This window comes from Misgurnus anguillicaudatus, chromosome 8 (genome assembly GCF_027580225.2).
Source record: "Misgurnus anguillicaudatus chromosome 8, ASM2758022v2, whole genome shotgun sequence".
NCBI lineage: Eukaryota > Metazoa > Chordata > Actinopteri > Cypriniformes > Cobitidae > Misgurnus > Misgurnus anguillicaudatus.
This window is the reverse complement of record NC_073344.2, coordinates 33,174,182-33,199,681: the sequence shown is the minus strand read 5'-3', so window position 1 is coordinate 33,199,681 and position 25,500 is coordinate 33,174,182. Positions and strand designations below refer to the sequence as shown.

Below are 25,500 nucleotides of genomic sequence, written 5' to 3'. Positions count from 1 at the left end.
CCTTCTACTCTTGTGTTTAGCTCTGATGTATGCTAGTATCTTTGGGAACGTGTCCGCCATAATCCAGCGACTGTACTCGGGAACTGCACGGTACCATCTGCAGATGCTCCGTGTTAAAGAATTCATCCGCTTCCACCAGATACCCAACCCGCTCAGACAGAGACTGGAGGAGTACTTTCAACACGCATGGACCTACACCAATGGCATCGATATGAACATGGTATGAGCCTGTGTGTAGGCCTAATCCGGATTGCTGGCTTTGAATGACTGTTAATAATGCACTAAATGTATTCATAAGTCTACACGCTGATCTGATGAGCATTGTCTTTTTTTATACGCACTCAAACGGCCTGTCTTCAACACCTTGGTAAGAACAGGAGGTATAGATTAATGTTTGCTTCATTATCTGAAATGTGTTTTATGCATATTTCTGTTAATATGCACAAGGGCAGTGTTGGTATTATACTTTACATTTGATTTATAAGGTACATTGACTCAATGTCATAGCCAAACAGTTACTTCAATATTCTTAAATTGATTTAAAGGGACACTTCACTTTTTTGAAAATAGGCTCATTTTCCAGCTCCCCTAGAGTTGAACATTTGATTTTTGCCGTTTTGGAATCCATCCAGACGATCTCCGGGTCTGGCGCCAGCACCCCCAGCATAGCTCAGCACAATCCACCGAATCCGACTAGACGACTAGCATCGCACAAAAAAATGACCAAAGAGTTTCGATATTTTTTCTATTTAAAACTTGACTCTTCTGTAGTTAAATCGTGTACTAAGAATGATGAAAAATTAAAACTAGTAATTTTCTAGGCAGATATGGCTAAGAACTATACTCTCATTCTGGCGTAATAATCAAGGACTTTGCTGCCGTGGCATGGCTGCGGCGGGCGCGGTGATGTTGCGTAGTGCCCAAGAATAGTCCCCTGCTATTGAATGTTACTAAGGGGACTATTTTTGGCTGCTGCGTAATATCATTACGCCTGCTGCAGTCATGTTACGGCAGCAAAGTCCTTGATTATTACGCCAGAATGAGTGTATAGTTACTAGCCATATCGGCCTGGAAAATCGCAAATGTTGGTTTTCCGTCGTTCTTGGTGCGCGATGTAGCTGCGGAGGAGTCAAGTTTTGGATGGGAAAGGTGTCCAAACTCTTTGGTTATTTTTTGGCGTGATGCTGGTGGTCTAGTCAGATTCAATGGATTGTGCTGGGCTATGCTGGGAGTGCTGGCGCCGGATCCGGAGATCAGCTGAATGGATTCCCAAACTGTAAAAATCAAATGTTTAACTCTAGGGGAGCTGGAAAATGAGCATATTTTCAAAAAAGTGGAATGTCCCTTTAAGATTAACACAACGCTCTGCTAACTGTGTAGCAAAGGTCATGGGTTTATTTCCGGCAGGAAAGATAAAATGTATAGATTGAGTTCACTGTAAGTCACCATGTGACAAATGTGTTATATACTGTACATGTTGGATAGACTTCACATGGGCACAGGTAATGCAAATGACGATGCCAGTCTCATCCTTGGCATTCACTTTAAAGGATAGCAGGTCATCATATTAGTCAGGTGTCAATAGCATTTTCCTGTTTTCTAATGTGTTGCACATCGTTTTATACAAAGCAAAATGTAAATACATTCCAACGCAGTAAGAAAAACGAAAGGGAGGTTATCGGCTGTAGAGTTTCGTGTAATCTGAGCTCGTGAAAACCTGCAATCATTTTGCCTTCCTCCTCTTCTCCACGGGGAACACTGTCTTCTCCTCGTTCTCTTTTTCTCTCTCTTTCTACAGGTACTGAAGGGTTTTCCAGAGTGCCTCCAGGCTGATATCTGTCTTCATCTGAACAAAACTTTGCTCCAGAGCTGTAAGGCCTTTGACGGGGCATCCAAGGGATGCCTACGGGCACTGGCGATGCGTTTCAAGACCACCCACGCCCCGCCGGGTGACACGCTGGTGCATTGCGGTGATGTCCTCACGGCCCTCTACTTCCTCGCCCGGGGCTCCATCGAGATCCTCAGAGATGACATTGTGGTGGCCATCCTGGGTGAGCAATACATCAAATGCACATTTAAAAGAGATTCTGGTAAATAAATGACTAAAAGTTTATAATAGTGATAGAAAATACCCTTATGTGATTCACACTTGCAATGCCATACTTGATTTTTAACCGCATAACTCCTATTCTGAATGATTCAACATTAATTTTTCTTTTTCTTTTTAAGGAAAATTATTATTTTTCATAAAAATGTAAATGAGCCTTTATTCTTGCTTATGTAACCAAAGCCACACAGGCAGAAATAAGTTACTTTTGATAATATGACATAGTGAATAGAGACAGAGCACAGCGCGTCACAACCTGAAAACCACGCCCACCGGGGGGGAAACCAACCCAACAGCCTCCATTGACTTTGTATTGCAAAAGGCCGCCTCCTTGTCATTTCTGGCTTATAACAAAAAACTGAATAATGCCTAAAAGCTGCTTTGGGACAATATGTACAGCTAACAAGCCAAAGAACACAGAAATAAGTTTTTATAAGCTGTCGAGCCGTAAAACCCAGTCTTTAAGGAGAATAAAGTGGATCGCCGATTACGTTTCCCCCTATTGGACGCAGTTTTACTAATAGGAGTACTATGAAAAGTTGCCTGTTTCCATTTCTGTGTCTAAACGCTCGTTTTTTGAAGTCGACAGCTTATAAAAAATTATTTATTTATTTTTTTGGCGTGTTAGATGTACACCTTGTCCCACAGCAGCTTTTAGGTATTATTCTGTTTTTAAGTTTAATCTGTAAATAAGTTTTTATAAGCTGTCGACTTCAAAAAACGAGCGTTTAAAGACACAGAAATGGAAACAGGCAACTTTTCATGGTGCTTCTATTGGTGGAGCTGCGTCCAATGGGGGGAGGTGTGGTCGGCGATCCACTTTGTTCTCCTTGAAGGCTGGGTTTTGCGGCTCGACAGCTTATGGAGGCTTATTTCTGGGTTCTTTGGCTTGTTGGCTGTGCATGTTGTCACACAGCAGCTTTTGGGCATTGTTCGGTTTTTTGTTGTGGGCCAGGGGTGACAGGGAGGCGGCTTCTCGCAGTACGGGGTCAATGGAGACGGTTGGATTGTTTTCCCCCCCGGTGGGCGTGATTTTCAAATTTGCATAACGGCGCTCTGTCTCTATGTGTCCAGAAATGCATTGCGAGTTGTGCATTATGATGCACATAACCACTGCACAAAATGTGACAGATGCACATCAGCTGGTAGATAAAAATATACATCCAATTATATATATATAGTGTCCATCTGAATTGCACTGCTGATCGCCGAAAAATGGGTTGACTTACAGAAAGTCACTTGCACGCTCATCTAAATTTAATATAAACAGCTCAGAGGCTCACAGGTAATAAGAGATTTAATGAAAGCAGTGCTGTTCATCATACAGTATGATGAGCTCATCAAATTCTTATAGATGGATGGAGACTGAAATACAGCAGGAGTGAGACAAAGATGGAACGGGAAAGTGAAATAATGAAGGGGGGTCGTAATTAAATAAACAGGATTGACAGCGTGTGGTACACGTTTCCTATGTTCATTAGATTTGCCAAGTGTCACTTTGCGTGCCGGAGAGCCCCAAGTGACAGCGTCGGTTTCATTATTTACAGCCACATTTATTAAACTCTCTTTCTCTCTGTCACACACACACACACATGTGCAGCGGGCAGGTGGAGCAGGGTAAGCCGAATTTAAACGGCCCATTTCTCTTCCCCGCAAGCTGGCTTTAACAGAATAAGGCCAGCGGAGGAAAAGATGCACACATGCGTACGCATACGCTCATGCAACTCAGCAGAATTCCAGAAGTTGCTGAGAGAAGATCCCTCTCTTTCTTACTAATGTTCTCGGTTCCCAGACAAAAAAAAACGTACGACGTCAGCTAGAATGTATTGTCTTACGAAAGGGGTGCGGATGGACACTTTATCATCTGGCTCTCCAGGCAGTGCAGGCTCTATTATTGTAATACTGTACCATAACTCTTTACCTATAGCCTTACCTTAAAACTACGAACGGAGTAGGATACCTTCAGTACCGTATGGGTTTAGCGGTGACCCTGAGCCAGATTTAGATCCCGCGCAGGTGGCTGCTGCCCAGGTGGCTGTCTTTTGTCCGTCAGGTCTGACCTTTGATATGTATCACAGTAGAAATAAGCTGTCAGGCCTTGACCTTTTTGTTCACACGTGTACTCGTGAAGTTTGAACAGATACAGATCGCAAAGGCTTTAACTATATTGTGTCACTGCTGAATCTGCAAAACAACGTTTGTAGTTTGAATCGATTGTGGTGAGATGATGAAATAAAAATGCATGTTATGAACAAACACACAATTATAAGCATATCGTACATAAAATGAGTCAGATTCAATAAATGAGCAAATTTGTTTAGTGGTGGGCAATGATTAATTGCGATTAATCGCATACAAAATAAAAGTTTTGCATAATATATATGTTTGTGTTTTGTGTGTAATTATTATGTATATTTAAACACAATACATTTCACAAATACATTTCAGATTTTTTTAGTTATATATCAATGTTTTTAATTTATATATAATATAGACTATTTGAAAAAAAAAAAAATATATATATATATATAAATATAAATATATATATATATATATATAACACACACACACACACACACACACACACACACACACACACACACACACACATTTAAATGTTTCTTAAATACATACATAAATGTGTAGCACACACTCATATATTATGCAAAAACCTTTATTTTCTATGCGATTATTCGTGATTAATCGTTAAAAGGATAGTTAATCCAAAATAAAAATGATGTCATCATTTATTCACTCTCAAGTTGTTACAAACCTGTATGCATTTTTTTGTTTTGCTGAACACAAAGAAAGATACTTTGAGGAATGTTTGTAACCAAACAGTTTTGACTTCCATAGTATTTTTCTTTCCTGGTATGGAAGTCTATGGTGCTTCTGTTTCCTGCTTGATTACTTATATCTTCCTTTGTGTTTTGCAAAACAAAGAAATGTATACAGGTCTGTAATAACTTGATGGTTATTAAATAAGGACAGAATTTTCAGTTTTGGGTGAACTATCACTTTAATATAACAACATGGAGTTGATGCAAAAAAATCACAAAAATAGTTTTCTTGTATTCAAAAGTATTTGGTAATAATTACATTTACAATTGTAATAGTTATGTGGGGGAGAACGAAGGAGAGATGACGGATGACAATTAACTATGATGATTAGTACTTATATAAATGCTACTAGGATCAGACAATGACAAGTGTAATATATATCAGTCCTTCCAGAAAAATGAATTTTTTTTGTGATTGTTGCAGGCAAAAATCCTTGATCTTACGGCATGTTTCTTAAAAAAAGGCGATGGAATATGCGGAATATTTATCCAATTTTATGCTATGAAATTGCGGAAACTTGCAAAAACTGCGGTCGCGTAATTACGTCACTTCATAATGTTCCCATAGCAACAGGGGACATGGCTGCGCTTATGTGAAGTAAATGCAACATTTTTCAACTTTCTGCTAAGATATATGTGACTTTTTGCTACGAAGATATGCAAGCCCCGCATATTGTGCGCATGGAAATCTGCAATTTATGTGCGGCATATTTGAAAAAATGCATTGAGTCATGCGATCGCATAATCACGTTTTTCTGGAGGGACTGAATATATACAGTGGTGTGAACAAGTGCCATTTCCTGTTTTTTTTTTGTTTTTTTGCATGTTTGTCACACACATGGTTTAGATCATCAAACAAATTTAAATATTAATCAAAGATAACACAAGTAAACACAACATGCAGTTTTTAAATCAAGGTTTTAATTATGAAGGTAAAACATATCCAAACACACATGGCCCTGTGTAAAAAAGTGTGTAACTAATTTTTATGTTAATTTTTATTTTAACTTTTTTTATTTTAATTTATCTTTAATTTTATTTTAATCTTTTATTTATTTTAAAACTGTATTGGCTATTGCTAAAATTAACTTCATTAAAGGAGTAGTTATCTATAAATAATAATAATAATAAATTTGCCCATATTTTACTCGCCCTCAAACCACCTTAGGTGTAAATGTTTTTCTTCTTTTTCAGCCAGTCAGACATATTTTAAATAATATCATGGTTTATTTCTTTATATTGGTATTGGATAGTGCCTTATTTTTAAAGTTCCAAAAAAGTGCATCTATCCATCAGAAACTAATCCATACAGTTATTAGAGGTCTTCAGAGGTGAAGCGAAATATTTTTTTAAGGAAACTTTTATATTTCTTGAGAAAGAAAGACGGCTGTACACGTTCATGAGAGAGTCTAACCCAACGTTACACAAAACTCATCACTTTCCAATGTTATTATTAAGCTGAAAAAAGCCAGGAGATTATTAACTCCAACTTTGCTAAAAGAAGAAAAAATATACACCCAGGGCCTGAAGTTAACTTTTTTGACCACCAGCCACTGTGGCAGGTGGATTTAGAAATCCACCTGCCACAGTGACTTTTTACCAGCCAGTTTTTTTTTTTTTGCCTGAATAGTGTATGATAACACTGTCTTTATTGTATGAATTAAATATATATTTTTTAAAGCTACAGAAGTGAATTTCTCTTTGTCTTAGGTTGTTTGATTAACATTAATGACACAGACTTAAGTAGGTTAATTGAGGTTACCGTCCTTTAAGACCAGCACAGACTGGTTTTTGACTCTCTATACATACACTTAAGACATAAAGAAATGTTTTATTAGAAAAATAATACTTTTGAGATCATTTTGTTTATATGTGCCCTGTCAAGAGCAGAAAGATTTTATGTACGCTTGCTTTTACTATAAAATTGATAACCATAAAATGGTTACCATAAAATTGAGTTAATTCAACAACAAATAATTAATAATTAAATTTTGCCACAAAAGTTAAAACAACTCATTTTCTAGCTCCAATAGAGTTAAACAATTGATTTTTTACCGTTTTGGAATCCATTCAGCCGATCTCCGGGTCTGGCAGTACCACTTTTAGGATAGCTTAGCATAATCCATTGAATGTGATTAGACCATTAGCATTGCGCAAAAAATAACCGAAGAGTTTTGATATTTTTGCTATTTAAAACTTGACCCTTCTGTAGTTACATCGTGTACTAAGACCGACAGAAAATTAAAAACTGCTATTTCCTAGGCAGATATGGCTAGGAACTATACTTTCATTCTGGCATAATAATCAAGGACTTCGCTGACGTACCATGACTGCAGGAGGCGCAATGATATTACGCAGTGCCTGCCCTGAAAATAGTCCCCTGCTATTGAAAATCGCAACTTTTAATTTTTCGTCGGTCTTAGTACACAATGTAACTATAGAAGAGTCAAGTTTTAAGTAGGAAAAAATCGATAGTCTTTGGTTATTTTTGAGCGTGATGCTAATGGTCTAATCAGATTCAATGGATTGTGCTAAGCTATGCTAAAAGTGGTACCGTCAGACCTGGAGATCAGCTGAATGGATTCCAAAATGGTAAAAAATCAAATATTTAACACTATGGGAGCTGGAAAATGAGCATATTTCCAAAAAAGTGTAGTGTAAGTTGAACCAACAAATCTTTTTTTACATTGTAGGATGTCTTATGAGTAAGTAAAATATAGACAAATTTTTATTTTATAGGTGAAAAATACAAGTCTTATCAACAGGCCCGGATTGGCCATAGGGAGAACCGGGAGGATTCCCGGTGGGCCGGTCTGTTTTTTTTGGCCACGAGGGCCGGTGTTGTCATGCCACCGGGATGACGCGTATTTGCGGGTGAGAGATGTCCCCGCCGCTTTATGCACAAGTTGATTGTGTCCCGAGTCCCGACCACTTATTGGAAGAATTCTTGCATTAGGGTTCATTGACATCTAAAACGCATGGGAAACGCAGGACGTGCCGCTGTCTTCTGGTTTTCAAAGCGCTTACTTGAAAACGAGTTTTGTTTCAGACGCGTCTATATTGAGTGCGCTTGCCGGCCGCGCATCTATATTTAAAATAAACTTGAGCGCGTCTTTTGAGTGCGCTTGCCGGCCGCGCGTCTATATTTTAAATAAACTTGAGCCCGTCTTTTGAGTGCGCTTGCCGGCCGCGCGTCTATATTTTAAATAAACTTGAGCGCGTCTTTTGAGTGCGCTCCCCGGCCACGCGTCTATATTTTAAATAAACTTGAGCGCGTCTTTTGAGTGCCCTTGCCGGCCGCGCGTCTATATTTTAAATAAACTTGAGCCCGTCTTTTGAGTGCGCTTGCCGGCCGCGCGTCTATATTTTAAATAAACTTGAGCGCGTCTTTTGAGTGCGCTTGCCGGCCGCGCGTCTATATTTTAAATAAACTTGAGCGGGTCTTTTGAGTGCGCTTGCCGGCCGCGCGTCTATATTTTAAATAAACTTGAGCGCGTCTTTTGAGTGCGCTCCCCGGCCACGCGTCTATATTTTAAATAAACTTGAGCGCGTCTTTTGAGTGCGCTCCCCGGACACGCGTCTATATTTTAAATAAACTTAAGCGCGTCTTTTGAGTGCGCTTGCCGGCCGCGCGTCTATTATATTTTAAATAAACTTGAGCGCGTCTTAATACAAACGGGCTGGCCTCTAAAAGGAAAAGAATTTACAAAACGTATTTTTTTATCCAAGTCATAGATGAATTTTCTATGAATAGTCATTATTCATCGTTTATTGCGAGAGGAACAAAAATCTATTTGATGCAAAACTCAGTTTATTTGAAAAAAGTAGTTTCAAAAGTATATCCATGATGTTTCTTTTTTTTAATCACAATGTAGGCCTACCTTAGCCTACGTTATTTAGCAATAGACATGATCTAAGTACTAAAAGACTTTCTTCTATTTGTTTCCAATGCATACTTAATAAATCTTGCTTGTGTATTGTATATCAGGGGTTTCCAAACGTTATCAACCCAACAGTTAATCTCAAGACTCACCATTTTTTAGAAATAGAAATATAGGGGAAAACACAAACACATTTGTTTCCTTTAGTTTTTGAATAAGTTTAATTTAGTAATATTATGGTCCTATGGTAGGTCTGCATGATTATGGCAAAAATTATAATTGTTTACTGCATTTGCACGGAATATGAAATTATATATTTGAAAAATACAGTGAATTGCAAGGCTGCAGAGAACAGTGCACTACTGCAGACTTATACTACTGAGGGTTTAAAGATATTATTTTAATAGTCAGTCGTGAACTAAAGTGGGCCGGTCTAAGGCATGAAACTCCAGGGCTGAAAATGAGTCCCACTCCGGCCCTGCTTATCAAGTATTTTATATATTTGTATTTTATTAAGATTTTTTTTTACAACAAAGCTAAGACACTGAGCTCAAGTTTAAGCATATTCAGGTGCGTTTTCGGTAACACTTTATTATAATGTTTATTAATTAACATTAGTTAACTACATTAGTTAACATGAACTAATGATGAACTGCACTTGTGCAGCATTTATTAATCTTTATTAATGTTAATTTCAACAATTACTAATACTTTATTAAAATTTGGTTAACGTTAGTTAATGCACCGTGAACTAACGTGAACAAACAATGAACAGCTTTATTTCTATTAACTAACATTAACAAAGATGAATAAATACTGTAACAAATGTATTGCTCATGGTTTGATCATGTTAGTTAATACATTAACTAATGTTAAATCATGAACATTATAATAAAGTGTTACCGCGTTTTCTTATGTTGTGGACTTCAATTTACTTTCCTCAGTTGTTGACGCTTTATCTTCTCTTCCCCTCTGATCTCTGTACGCCCACCTCTCAGGTAAGAATGATATTTTCGGAGAGATGATTCATCTGTACGCCAAGCCGGGGAAAGCCAATGCGGACGTTCGAGCTCTGAGCTACTGCGATCTGCACACCATTAACAGAGAGGATCTTCTGGAAGTGCTAGAAATGTATCCCGAGTTCTCGGACTCCTTCTTGACCAACCTGGAGCTTACGTTCAACCTCCGCGATGACATCGCCAAGGTAGAGCTTTTTCTGCTAGTATTGCAAAACGGTTTATTCAGAAGTCGTTATCATACTGAGTGAAGTGACAAGCATGCAACGCATACTCTAAATGAGACCTCTGCGTTTAACTCATCCCAGTGAGTCGTGAACACACACACACACACACACACACACACACACGAAGCAGTGGGCAGCTATCCCAGCCCCCGGGGAGCAATTACGGTAAGAAGATGCCTTAAACAGTCGCAACCCACTGGCCATGAGACTCGAACCGGGTTACAAGCTCGACTCTAACCACAAAGCTACAACCGTCCCAGAGAATATTAAAGGAATCGTTCACCCAAAATGAAAATTCTTACCTGATTTGCTCACCCTTAAAGGATTAGTTAATTTTCTTTAAAAAATCCAGATAATTTACTCACCACCATGTCATCCAAAATGTTGATGTCTTTTATTGTTCAATCGAGAAAAAATTATGTTTTTTGGAGTAAAACATTCCAGGATTTTTCTCACTTTAATGGACCCCAACACTTAACACTTTTAATGCAGTTTAAAATTGCAGTTTCAAAGGACTCTAAATGATCTCAAAGAGGCATAAGGGTCTTATCTAGTGAAACAATTGTCATTTTTGACAAGAAAAATAAAAAATATGCACTTTTAAACCACAACTTCTCTTCTTCTTCCGGTCATGTGACGCACCAGCGGGACCTCACGTAATTGCGTAATGCTGTGGAAAGGTCACGTGTTACAAATATGTAACGCACATTTGTGGACCATTTAAACAATAAACTGACACAAAGACATTGATTAGTATCATTCGGAACGGTCCTCTTTCTCCACACTTGTAAACACTGCGGCGTAGTTTCGCATACGTTATCCGTGACCTCTTGACGTGATGACGTATTATGTGAGGTCGCATTGGCACAGTGGTTTAAAAGTGCATATTTTTTATTTTTCTTGTCAAAAATGACAATTTTTTCGCTAGATAAGACCCTTATGCCTCATTTGAGATCGTTTAGAGTCCTTTGAAACTGCAATTTTAAACTGCATTAAAACTGTTAAGTGCTGGGGTCCATTAAATTCCATTAAAATGAGAAAAATCCTGGAATGTTTTCCTCAAAAAACATAATTTCTTCTCGACTGGTCAAAGAAAGACATCAACATTTTGAATGACATGGTGGTGAGTAAATTATTTGGATTTTTTTTAATCCTTTAAAATATACAGTACTTTATCAGATGTATACGAAAATGATGTCATCTTCAATGTATCAATAAAGTAATCCGAATAATTCTAATAAATGATTTTATTAAAAAACGTGACAAAACTGTTTTCGGTTATGGGTTTGGACAGAGGTCACCTTAGTGTATAACCTCATTGCTATCTTCTGATGGATGGGAGAAACTCCAATAACTCGCCAATCAGATTTGCTCTCACTGATGTGGCAGCAATACAATATACAAGGTTAGTCCGTGTTAAACCCTTTGCTAAATGTGATACGTTTTTGTGTGGGTGCAGGGTGCCACAGCCCCTCAGAGAAACCTCTACATGGCACAGAGTGACTCTGATGAAGAAGATCCAGACATCAGGACTAAACCCTGCTTAAAAAGCAAACACCCGGCAGGTCAGGAGCTTCTCCTCTATACATTTCACCATACATTATTATCCCCATCCTCATGTTCCTCTCCATTGTGCTCTTCTTTTCGGCTCCCACCCGTCACCTCCCCCTCTTTTCCATCCATCTCTTTTCTCTTCGATGGCTTTCAAGCTGTTGCCATAGTGATGGTTGGTCACAGACAGATGTTTGTTATGCCGTGGTCGCACTGTACCAGATTTCACCCTAACGGTCAAGAGCCGTTTTATCCCCCGTCCCTGTGTGACTCGCGGCTTGGATTATTTATCCCGACACAAATGTCTCTCGCCCTTTCTCTCTCCCTGGCACATTCTTCTGGGTCTATATCTGTCGGTTCAACGCGCATCTGGACAATAAGAACATTACGGCAAGCGTGCATGTAATTCTCCGAGGACTGTGTGTTCACGCAGGTACGCCGAACAGATCGAGCAGGCCAGACAGGGGAAGGGGAAGAGAGAGAGAGTTTCACACGCTCCCGGGAGAGGAGGAAGAGGAGGGCGAGGAAGAGACAACCGGGCCACTGGGTTTGGGAGTTCTGGGTCAACATCGTCTGGTCAACCTCAACACCATCCCTGACGCATACACTAGAGATTGTGTTGAAAACTATCAGAAAGGTATAACACATGTTTATTTATAGGGGTGTTGAAAATATAACCTTGGGTGAGTAAGGCCATGTCAAAACAAATTTTTGGCTTCTGGGTATTGAGGTGGTTAAAGTGGAGTATACCGGTGCAGTGCGGAGATAATAAATGACTGTGTGTTTGTGTGTCCGCACAAGATGTCTAATTTTTCATGTTGGCGCTGCATGTGCCCATGTTGAATTTCACACCCACAAACCCTGTGCTCATACACAGATACCAAGTGTGCGCATGATGCATTGGGTATGTATGTAGCAGGTACGTTTGTGTGTGTGCGCGCGTACGTCCGTGATTAATAGGCTCTTGTGCTTCGTGTTTCTCCAGACGTGTGCGCTGAAGAACGGCCTTGTGGGAATGCAGATGACTCAGCGAAATCTCAGGACAAAGAGGGAGGAGACGACTGTGAAAGTGACATTACATTCGGAGAAATGGAGCAGCGACTGGACCTACTGCAGGAACATCTGAACAGGTGAGAGAGAAAGTGGGACGCACGAAAGGGTTAATGACAAGAACGAAAGAGTTAAAGCAAAACTACTTTAACATGCGGAACGTGTACTGTTGAAAAAATGGTGCATGCTGCCATCTGCTGGTCACGGACTGTATTGCATTTGTAGGCTGGAAGTTCAGATGACATCAGACATTCAGGCTATTTTACAGTTGCTTCAGAGGCAAAGCGCTTTGGGACCTCCAGCATACAGCACGGTGGCTGTCAGCCCCGAATACCACAAACCAGTGCAGCCGGTCACTGCTATACAGACACAGGTAACAGACAACTGGGTTCCTGTTGCTCAACCGAGAACATCATGAGAGTGTACTGTTTTTAGAACAGAATTAAAGTGTACTTATTATTGATTAGAGAAGCACCGATATGATTTTTTTTTGGGGGGGGGTGATTAAACAGACAACTATTGCCGAAAAATACTATAATACTATAAGGCCTATTAGCTAGTTTATTTCCGCATCAAAATATTTTTACTGAACATGGATTGGATCTATTTAACATTCAGCTGACCAACATAATAAGAGAAGCACAAAGTTAGATCAAATTTTGGCGATTTTTTGTCTTTTTCCAAGATTTTGAAAAAACAAGACTGCAGACATTTTCCCGAAATACTCTAACTGTGCGTTCACACCAGACGTGGAAGAGGGGGCAAAAACGCGCTATTTGTGCGTATACCCAGCTAACACAAATACGTAACTGTTACGTAACGTTGACGTAATATGATGACCAAACTTACGTTGTGCGACGAACCGAGTTACGCCGTGGCGACCGGAAAAGTGAAATTCCTGGATCATGTGATTGATTTGATGTTTACATTGTCCTCCATTGTTGAAAATCCGCCAAAGTTCAGGGGCCTCATTTATAAAGCGTATTTACTCACAGATTTGAACTTAGACCGTGCGTACGCTCAAATCCACTCCAACGCTCGGATTTATAAAACTCGTCTTTGACGTGGAAAAGTAGTTACCTCCATCTGTATTAGAGCTTAGATCGGGCCCAAAAACCATAACCAAAGCCCCTGCACGTTGTGTCTGAGGCTCTGAGCCCGCCCTGACACACTGTAATTATGTAATTAACTGTAATTATGAGCCCGAGCCCAATTTAAACCCGACAATGTTTTAATAGTGCACCGTGACGTTGTCAACTACAATTCAGAGTTGTTTGAACTACAGATATCTGTTCAGAATTATCTTGAACTAATGAACTAATGCAACAAGGACGAAGCATGTAAACTGCACTGTTTGGTTATTCAGAATGGAAACGTAAAAAAAAAACATGCAACAATGATGCACACAGAAAATGAACAAGAATGAACTGTGGAGAAGGCCTACTACTCTAAAATAATTTAACAAGGTTTTAGAATATATTTTAAACAAAATATGTTGGCCTATATTGATATTTTAAAATGTAGGCCTATTATGGTGCAAAAAGGTGGCGCCCAAGCTATAGGTTCAGGAAACGATTTTCTAGTTTGTCATCTTTTCATAAAATATTTAAAATATAGAGAAATTGTTTAGTGGTGTTAAACACACATGTAAATGTTACAGAACATGTGCTTTATTGAATGAAAGTAAAAAGGATTAAATTCAATGATTAAAACGAAGTGAAAGGAACTAAATTGTAAAGCCTTGATGTACAATAAGGGACATGTGACATTTAAGAGTGGAGGGTATTTCAAAAATTAATATAAATTATTCCCATGCATTGATTTTAATGTTAATCATCTGTAAATCCAAATGAATCCATATGGAATATATTCCGACAGTTTAAGATTCCTCTTTATATATTTGAAATCAAATAAGATGTCAAAAGTAATCTAAATGTAATCCAAAAGTAGTCAGATTACGTTACCAAGGATGTGTAATCTAAGAGATTATATTACTGACTACAAATTTTGTCATGTACTTCGTAATCAGTAACGGATTACAATTCATAAGTAATCTACCCAGCTCTGAAGATACGATCTTTGAATTTTAAAGTCGAAAATATCTTATTTTTACACCGCCGCACAGGAGGGATGGCAAACTGAAACAAAACTTTAAAGACACAAATATTCCGTTTACGTGTAAAACTATATTTAAAGGCATTCCATGCAGTTTGACGTTTTTGTCAAACAGCGACCCCTAGAGTCACTGGGGAAAACTTGCAACTGTCGTAATTTCGCACCCCCACTCTGTACGTACCTGTAAGGGTAGTGTTGGGCGTGAATATGCAGAGATGGACTCCGAAGATAATGACCAGGTAATGTTTCACAATTTCATACAAATATTAGGCTACTGCATGTCTACTAAACTACAGATGATGGTAATAGGATAATAAGAAGTTTATGCCAAGTGTAGAGTAGGCATATAATAATAAAGTAGCCTACAGCGTTTGCTGGCTTATTACGTTTTTACAAGATTGCAGCTTAATCACAAGTGAACAGTCTATAGTCTAACGTTATGTCTACTGTATAATTTCATTTGTTATTTAATTGTAAACATTACAAAATGCATTGACAAAGTTAATTGTATACGTTGCATTATTTCATAACATTGGCCGTTATTCGTTAACCATAAGAAATCGAAATTAGACAAATGACTACGTACACATCACAACACAACACTTGAGTTTAGATGGCAAAAAAAAAACATGTAAGAGAAACGAGTGTTTGTTAGCAAGTCTGCTAAATGCTCTTATGATCGTAAGCTAGCTAGACCCTTGTTGAAGTTATTTTACTGGTCTAATTATCAACACTGGATGAATGAACAGCTTAGTAAAAAAATACACACTACAAGCAAGCGCAACCACATACAACATAGACCGCAAACAAATTTACAAATAAGAGATTTACTTACTTGTCCATCAACAAGATCGCCAGATCAGCAGCCCTTTTGCATTCAGTGCTGTCTATTAGCTCACGCAACGAGAAAAAACCTGACCGAGTGGGACTCTTGTCCGGTTCCTAACTCGGTCAGATTCTCTTTTTTCGCTTCTACTCTCTTCCGAATGGGTTTTCTTAGCTGTTTCCCTCATCGAGCATCACGTCTCAAATGCGGGCGTGCAGTTGTTGTTACAGGCCTGTTTGACTTCATGCAGCGCCGCAGGAACCGACAGCCGGACGACGCCAAAGCGCCGTCTCGGATCATTCTCGCGGCACTTTTACGTCATCCGACTGCCGGCCCCTGCAGCGCCGCACGAAGTCGAACAAGCCTAACGTGTGTGACGTCGTTGCCGTAAAGCAAGTCGTGATTCTCGCGAGATTTGTCAGGGGCGGTTCTCTCAAGCTTGCATTGGTGGTTTTGCTGGCGGCGTCCTCCCCGAGCTTCGACAGGAGGATGATTCGCCATACTATGACTTCGTTTACCATCGAAATGACTTTGAAGCTGTTATATTAAGGTAAAATAACTGCATAGTGTGTCTTTAATTTAGAAAGGTCCACTAATAATCGCCTTAACTCGAGTGATGTCAATAAAGTTTCCATGTTAAAATTGAGAAATATTAAAAACGTAAGCAAATGACAACAAATATGTTTTCTTACTCCTCGCCATTGGAGCAGTCAGAGAATTTGGCCTTTGATAATTTAATATTTATATGCTAATGAATTAAATTAGGGGCGTTTACAAGGCGGAGTTCTAAGAGCATTCAGCTGCGCACAATTTTAAGATCATTTGTGATTTATAAACTACACATCAGGGGCCATATTCACAAAGAATTTTATCTTACCACTAAGAGTACTCTTAAATCGCACTAAAAGATTTTAGCTAGGAGTTTTCTCTTAAAAGTTATTCACAACGCCTTTCAGACCTACTTTTAGTAAGGAAAAATGATAACTCCTAAACCAAGAGTGAGTCTCCGTTGCTACGGATGACGTCAATTCTCATGCACGAGCTGCCTCGCAATGACCACGGTGATTGGTTGTTAGATGACACTGACAGGCTGTCATGCGGAACATAAAACAGACGCACCAAATCATGGAATTACAACATCAAGATATGTCTGTGTCCTACACAAAATAATAATAGTAATGCCATCGAAATGCATATATAAAAGAAAAGTCGTGAATGAAATGAAATTAAATCAAGGTAGCTAATACCCAAATGAAAACCGCCAATTGCCTAATAATAAAAAATGACATTGCATTAACACTTGCTTGATTAATTTACATCCTATTATTACATATTAGCCTAAAAAAACTACTTAAAGCAAGGAAATGTTGCCCATATTGAAGAAGCCTAATGTAATAAATAAATGACGGTGGATTATGAACTCGCCAAAAGCCCATAGACGCTGGATCACATGATATATACCCGACCCGCTCCCTGGCCCGCATTTTTTTTAAAGTAGTAATTGTTTAAAATAGTTTACTGGCATTTTTATTTCAAAGACCCGACCGACCGCGACCCGAATATCATAAAAAATATTTTTGGGTGACTCGTAATCGCAGGCACACGCTCATTTCGGATCAACCCGCGCATGGGGAGAGGATTTGTTTGCAGATCAATCCAGCATTCCCGCTTATGTCGCGGACTCGGACGACTGCGAGAGGCGGTGGTATGCATTACAATCGCAGTCAGATTGCAGCCTTTAAACGGGCAAGCATGGCGTTGGTGTACAATATTAAATATATAATATCATAATATCATTATTGTTTCATGTAATTCTAAAAACTTCCTGCTTGTCATGAATGTAATGAATTGTAAAAAAACAAATGTCATAAACAATATGCTTACATTAAAGTGTGCTTTTAAGTCTAGGCAAAGCTTTTGAGTTGGTGAAACTGTCCGTGTTAAGGAGGATCAGACAGCACCTAAGCCTTTAGGATTCTTTGTGAATAGGTCTTAGTGAGTTAGGAGTCCTCTCGACTTCTTTTAAGCTGTCCCAGACTTAGGTGCTACTTTTAGGGCTAAAATGCTTCGTGAATTACTTTTAGTGAAAAAAATTAGGAGTCCTAAAGTTAGGAGTGACACGCCCATTATTTTTAGGAGTTGCTCCTAAAATTTGCCAGTTAGGAGCTACTTTTAGCCTTAAAATTCTTTGTGAATACGGCCCCTGGAAAAGAGGCGTATGCACATTTTTTGTGTGCGTATGCTCCTTTTCTCTGAATCACATGTACGATCATTTCAGAAATGGTCTTTGATGAAATGTAGAATAGTTCCTATACGTCACACTTTTATAAATGAGGCCTCAGATTTTTCAACTCGCGCAAATTGAGCGTTGCCGCGTGATTCGCGCAAGTTGAAAAATCTGAAGCCATTTGCGCTTACCGCGCCGCAGGATACCTATTCGCGTTTTTGCATTGACTTAACATGTAAATCACTCGTGCTTGCCGCCTCTGGTGTGAACGCACCATTACTCTGAGTGCACGTGGCTCATGTGAATGAGTAATCTCTCACATGATTAATTACGATATTTACTATTTTCCCCATCGCACGTCTGACAAACTATCATTCGTACAGATTTTTGTTTTGGGAAGTATTTAATTATTATTATATTTTTAAATGCTGGATTATGCAACAGGCATGCAACTTATTGCCTTCATGCAGTTAATTAATAAACAATCGGTATCGATCGAAGCCTTTACCGTGCATTTGCCGATAGTTTCAAATTCATCCAAAATCGTCAGATACATATTGCTGGCCGATGCATCACTTTTAGTAATTGTTTTTGTTATTTACAGAATTTTGGGAGGATATATTTTCCTCACTGAATAAATTACTTTATATTCAAGGGTGTTAAATTATATTTAAATTAATTTAAATGATATACTGCAGTGACAATTTAAAAGGATCAAATTAAATAAACAGTTATTTGTGACAATTATTTAATAAATGAAGCACAGGAAAATTTAATAATTTGTATAGAAATTAACCATCGTAATTGTTAAAGGGGCTGTGTGTAGATTTTAGCGGCATCTAGCTGTGAGATTGTGAATTGCAATCAAAGTCTCAGTCCACAGCTCACCCTTTCAAAACGCATAAAGAAGCTACAGTAGCCGCCTCAGGACAAACATGTTGTCATTTGAGATAAAATAGTGGCGAAACGCGCCCTGTAAAGCAGTTTGTCCATTTAAGGCTACTGTAGAAACACGACAGCAACTTTCATGTAAGGGGACCCGTGGTGTATGTAGATAAAACCGGCTCATTCTGAGGTTATAAAAACATATATACACCATTGATATATAGTTATGGATATTATATCGCATTAGTGTTATTAGTTTCTCCTAAAAGTTACACAGTGCACCTTTAAAGCCTTGAAACAATTATATATTAGACAGTAAATCATCAGGAAAATTGTTGATATAACAACTTTGACAGCTCTAGGCCAAGTTGCATTATGAGATGCATCATACATTTTCCGCGTCTGGTGTAAACGCACCATTACTCTGACTGCACATGACTCACATGAATGAGTAATCTCTCAAATGATTAGTTATTATATTTACTATTTTCCCCATTGCATGTCTGACAAACTATCATTTGTACAGATTTTATTTTGTTTTGGGAAGAATTTAATTTTTTAGATTTTTTTATGCTGGATTATGCGTGTCTGTTTTTGGCAGAGTCCCTATCAAGAGAAAGTCAAAAGCAGTGAAGCCAAAGACTACACACCTGCCGTTATCCCAGAGATGAGCTGTGATGTCAGCACGGCGACCGCATTGATCCCGGACCAACGGTGGGAGGCGGGGCCGAGGCCGAAACCAATGAAAAACGAGTCCTCGGCATCACAACAGCCAAGATCACTCCAGCTGTCAATCAGGCAAGCTTCCCTGCCCGACTCATCACCCGGCAACGGCACGAAGCCGGATCTCCACAGGCCCTTCTCCGATCCTGGGCTTCCAGGGCAGTAACGTTATATCAGACAGATTTAATGTATTACAACCAGTAGTAAAGCTAAATATGACACATTTTTAGGGGCAAGTGAGAATAGTATATAACAATTCCTGGTAATTTTGAGGTTTGAGTAATAATAATAAGATAAGAATGCCTCATAGAGGAGTCTCCTCTACTCCTGTATACTTCTAACATGTAACTATGCATAAACACAACGAATTATACAGAAAGCTCAACCTCTTCCCTTAGCATCTAAATCTTGACTCAGGGTAGAGAATGCAAGAGTCATATGCAAAGAATTGAAAAAGACCTTCCATGTCCCATATAGTTACTTTAAAAGAATAGTTCACCCGAAAATGACAATTCTCATCGTTTATTCACCCTCACGTCATTTCAGATGTATGACTTCCTTTTTTCAGTTGAGCACAAATTAATAGTTTTATATAAAATGCAGTCACAATTTTTTATTAAAGGGATAGTTTAGCCAAAAATGAAAATTCTGTCATTATTTGCTCACTCTCATGTTGTTACAAACCTGTATAAATTACAAAGGAAGATATTTTGGGGACTGTTTGTAAACAAACCGATTCGAGGCCCCATTCACTTCCATAGTAGGAAAAAATACTATGGAAGTCAGTGGGGCCTCTAATTGCTGCTAGATTATGAATATCTCCCTTTGTATTTAGCATATTTTTGGGGTGAACTATCCCTTTAATATGGCTCCATAATGCACATCCATCCATCATCAAATTAATCCAAATGACTCCAGTAACTTAATGTACGTCTTCTGAAGCGAAACGATTCATATCTTTAGCTAAATTTGTGAATCAAAATGTAAACAAACACTGAGAATTACAATTTTCCAGTGAACTGTACCTTTAAAACTCAGTAGCGAGATTAAAGCAGGTAACAGATGCATTAATGCAGCACCAGCTCTGTGTGAATCTGTAGAAGAGAGTTGTTCATTTTGTAAATATATCGACCGAGCTGGACACGCAGCCATGATAATGAAAGATGCATGCTGGGAAAAGAAGCAGCGTATATTTTTTTGCATGTTCAAAGACACTTGCATTGTTAATCAAGTGCTTGTTTTTGTCCTTATATCACCTATTTGAGATGATTTATATATGTATTTATTTACTTACTATAAATTTCCTGGTATTCAGGATGAATCTTTACTTGAACTGAACTCAGCAAAGCAAAGCCTCACGATCACACGTCATCATCTCAATATATCACATTATTCTAACCATATCAGGCCTGGTACGTTAACGCTTGTACTGTATACGCAGAGCCAACTAAACAGTTTAACATTGTCAGTATTGCAAAGTTGTGTCTCAGTATTGAATTTGACTTAACTTTGTTCAAACTGCGCACAAATCCGGTTTGACTTCAGATCGGATCTTTGGGACGGATTGTATTTACTGTCATTAAAATGAGATCCACTGATTTAGACCAGAGGTCTTCAACCTTTTCACCCCTAATGGATAAAGAGGAGGAGCGGGGACCCCCAGTACATGTAACAAATTAAGACTGGATTAAGATATAGAGGTGTTCTCGAGTCCAAAGAAATGTACCCGAACCCGACGTGCAAAAAAATTTTTTTTTTTTAAGATAAACCCGACCCGGGACAAAATCTGAGAAAATTAGACTTGTCCCAGTGGCATTTTATTTAATCCGACTGGACCCTAATGTAAACGCTGCCGACGTGTGTGCAGACAGAAAGAAACCCGGTGGCCTCCCAACCAATTTGGCGATCTGCTCCATTTATTTTCATTTGTTGTCTGACGACGACACCAAGGTAATGTGCATTCAAAATTGATTGACAGGTCTGTCTCAATGAAAATTAACCTACCGCCACCCACACGATGTCGCAAGCGCTCCTGGCAAACATAAGAGTTAGTGGAAAAGGACTCGATGCACACCCGCAAAATAGTTTGGGTCTTCTCGGGTCTGTTCGGCTAAAATGCATTCATTTTAATTTACCTGAGACCCAATGCCGCTAATATTATACCCGAAATTGTCCGAGGCACACGTGAAACTTTCAGACCTTGGGTTTTCGGATCTAATGGTGCGTTTACACCAACCGCGGTAAAGGCGTGAAGCGCGAGTGATTTCAATGTTAAGTCATTGTGCAGACGCGTTGACGCGCGTCAGGAGGTCCCGCGGCGCGGAAGAGGCGTCGGCGCCGAGCGGAAGACGCATTTCCGCCTCATTCATGCGTGAAGCTCGCGCGAAAGGCGCAAATTGAGCGTTGTGTGCGGTACGCGCGAATGGTGCTTTTGTGCATTTTGCGGTTCACACGAATTTGCGGCTGACGCCCGAGTTAAAAAATTTGAACTTTGGCGGAATTTCGCGCTGGGTTAACCAATCTGGAGCCTGCCTGCTGCTGTGGTGGCAGCCCCGCCCGGCGTCACTCACTCAACCAAGGCTTGATATTGTCTGTAAGCAGTCACTCGGAGCTATATGGCACAAGTTGTTATTTCTATAGAGGAGACAGGAATAAAAAGGACCTTGATTGGAAGAGTGTCAGTAAGGACTTTTGGCAACCTGGTAAGTTGTAATACACACTTCACTTTTGAGTCACGTGACGTTTATCGACCTCGCCGTTTATTTTCCCCCTATAGTAAGGTTACCCAATACAAACTGGTAACTCTCTTGATAAATGCACAATCAACATCAGTCATCTTGCAAACAGACACTCGCACAGCAGTTGCCCCTCCCACAAGAAGCGTATTTTGCCTCGGATGCGCGTCAAATGCTTGCTTTTTCCGCGCGTCTACTCTGCTCTACACGCGCGAATGCATTCAAAGTGTTCAAGCGGCAAACTAGGCGCGGTAGATGCGATTTTGACGCCCAAAACGCGTTTGGTGTAAACTCAGCATTAGTGGACCCGTGAAGACCTCTAATGGGTATGTTACAAAGATATTACAATAAATATTTTGGCGTACATATGAAAAGTTTGGTTCCAAAACGCAATAAATCCTTTTGGACTAACTTCGGTAAAAACGTGTTTTCTATACCAAGAAAGTGACAGAAAATAGTGGTTTTCATCTTATTACAAATTTTCACATAGCATCTATATATATAATAATAAATATATAAAAAATATTATAAAAAGTGAAACATTTTCATCAGTTTTTATAATAAAACTTTGAAAATCAAATTATGGATTTGCCATCAAAAGTATTATTTTGTTTTTGTTTGTTTGTTGATCACGAAGTAGATGAGGTAAACTAGGATTTCGTGTATATTCAAAGCGCGGCCCTTATTGTTTACAATGCGTGAAATGGTACGCTGTGATTGGTTAAGCGGATTAATTGCATTCTGCAAATAAGGAGGAGTGGCGTTTATCGCGGTTTGGAAAAAAAGGAAGAAAAGATGACAGAATAACACAGCGGATATCAGATTTTGCGTAAAGTTAAGGATGTACTTTTTAATACTGACCAGATACAATACTGATTTTGATGGTAACAATTTTTTTAAATGCCGTTTATCGCGTTTTGGAACCAAACTCTTCATATACAAATGTAATACATATACGTTGTAATTTACCTGAATATATTTTTTTCATGGCAATGTTATGCTCTTCTTTTTTAATCATTATTTTTTATTATTTATTTATTTTTTATTATTGGCCTATTAATGCATTTTTGTTTGATGCCTAATTTTCAATATATTCATTTTTATAATGATATTTATAATATTTTAATAATATTTTATAAAAATGAATATATTGAAAATGTATATTATATTTTCCATTTTAACAATATTTGGAGGGCCCCCAGTAATACAACCACGGACCCCCAAGGGTCTGGACCCCTGTTTAAGACCTATGGTTTAGACAGTGTAATCTGAATCTTGTATAAATATAACTTCCTGAAATAATCATGTATGCATCAGCACAATGCCAAACGGCTTTCTCATGGACAGGACCAGACAAAAAAATGTCTCATGGCTACAGGGTTTAACTCTCACTGCACATACGAGAACAAAGTGACCGTAACATTTTATGCTTTCATGCCTATACTGTGTGCAAAACCACTGACACGATCACTCGTTCGCTGAATAATGAATGTCACATGGGTCACTGTATACCAACACCGATAGTTCAGGTCCCACATGTCGAAAAACTACTTGAAATGTGATCTTTCGATGCTAACAAATCCGATTTTGCTGCATGTCTGAACAAAGCCCGGTTGTGTTTGAACAAACGGTTTTATAATGATTACCACATGTGATCTTTTTACCGTTCCAGAATTGCTTTTACAGTTTGTGCTTCAAATCCATTCGATTTTTAATCCAGCGTCACTTTAGAAGTAACCCAGACTGCAGACGACTCCGGACCGGATCCACACCGGAGCTGCAGGCTCGGGATGGATCCAGTACGGATCCGGCCCAGAGTCATCTGCTGTCTGGAAAGCATGTTTTTCCTTCGATAAGGTGATGTGCTGGTTAAACTTTGAAGCTGTAGCAGTGTTATCATCATTTATAGATGTAAATCTAGATAATGTTATGCGAGAGATGCAGCGTAACTTAAACCTCCAGCTACTGTAGCAGCAGTCTCATTTACAATTATGCATTTGGCAGACGCTTTAATCGAAAGCATTCAACCCAGATGGTAGACGACGCCGGGTCGGATCCGTGCCGAAGTCAGCAGATCCGGTGCAGATCCGGCCCGGAGTGGTCTTATACATTTCTTTGATCAGTATGTGTTCCCTTGGATCGAACCTATAACGCAATGCTCTACCAAGTGAGGAACACATACTGTACAGTCATTCCTGGCTTTCCAAAGGACACAGATCCACATCAGCCCAACACTCTTAGTCTTGCAGTATAACATGACTTGAGTTCATGTGTAGAAGAACTGCATGTTTTAACCAAAGTTAGCTAGTAGTATTAACCATGTAATCCACAATTAGTGAGATGCATCGAAACGCGCGTCTTCCTAGCGTCGGAAAATGTATGCATGTCTTAATTTATTCTAGTAATTTATTCATACGGCTGCCAGATTTAGAGCTTCGAAGTAAACGAATGAATCCCACTGAAAAGCTGAAATCTGGAGCATTATCGAGGTATTTGAAAGAAGCTCTACATTCTCGTCTCACATCACGCAGAAACGTAGCTAGGCAGGGTGTTGGCTGTCGACCCGACATTTTCCTGCGAGATGGTTCAAATTGCATCTCGCGTCGCCTGAAGCGGATGGGACGCGAGAGGCGATGGTAAGAGAGGGATGCGATACTATTGCGATCTTTTGCACAAACTCTTCGAAACATCTTGTACAGTGTCACTTTTTAAAACTAGTGCTGTTCACAAATTGTTTTTATGCATTTTTTTTTTAATGTTTGACACTGTATTTTATATAATGCAATATAAAAGCAGGTTAGAATGTTTTCTTCCTTGGGTATATTTGGTATGTATTATATTTATGCTGTATATTGTGAATAATATAAGAACTGTGTAAATTAATAAAGGACAGAATGCTTCATTTACAATGTTGTATAAGATTATTGAAAAATTTGTGACCCAGTCTGTCAGGAATTGCAGGAGACTGAACCCACTCACAGACAAAGAGTTTTAATACAAAAACGAGAGGGGTATAGCAGACACAATTTTGACTAAAATAAACGTGACATAAAACTTGACTTAAAGGGATAGTTTGCCCAAAATAATGAAAATTCTGTCGTGTACTCACCCTCATGTTATTACGAACCTGCATAGAGTTCTTTTTTCTTCTGATGACCACAAAGGAAGATATTTTGAGAAATGTTTGTAACCAAACTGAAACCCCATTGATTCCACAGTAATCCTTTTATTCCACTATGGATGTCAGTGGGGCTTCTGATCGAACATTCCCCATTTGTGTTTGTAACCATGAGGGTGAGTAAATACAGAACTTCTTA

At 39.0% G+C, this 25,500-nt stretch overlaps 2 protein-coding genes across 3 annotated transcripts in view; both read left to right on the top strand.

Annotated features, from left to right (window-relative positions):
* LOC129450107 (voltage-gated inwardly rectifying potassium channel KCNH7) overlaps positions 1-564 on the top strand; it is a 52,252-nt gene extending 51,688 nt beyond the window's left edge. Inside the window, exons 10-11 of one of the 2 annotated variants that reach the window (XM_055212584.2) lie at positions 21-220; positions 378-564. In XM_055212584.2, coding sequence (XP_055068559.2) covers positions 21-220; positions 378-386 — 209 coding nt within the window. In that variant the 3' untranslated portion in view covers positions 387-564. Of the gene's footprint in view, positions 1-20; positions 227-377 lie in introns of those variants that run through there. The other variant, XM_055212585.2, reaches the window with a different exon arrangement.
* A 744-nt stretch (positions 565-1,308) lies between these two features.
* On the top strand, positions 1,309-24,929 carry LOC129450024 (voltage-gated inwardly rectifying potassium channel KCNH7). The gene is made up of 7 exons (XM_073870726.1): positions 1,309-2,051; positions 9,827-10,032; positions 11,531-11,636; positions 12,056-12,259; positions 12,608-12,752; positions 12,898-13,045; positions 19,327-24,929. Exons 1-7 carry the CDS (start codon positions 1,919-1,921, stop codon positions 19,612-19,614), a joined length of 1,230 nt encoding a protein of 409 aa, XP_073726827.1. The 5' UTR covers positions 1,309-1,918; the 3' UTR covers positions 19,615-24,929.
* The last annotated feature ends 571 nt before the right edge of the window (positions 24,930-25,500 follow it).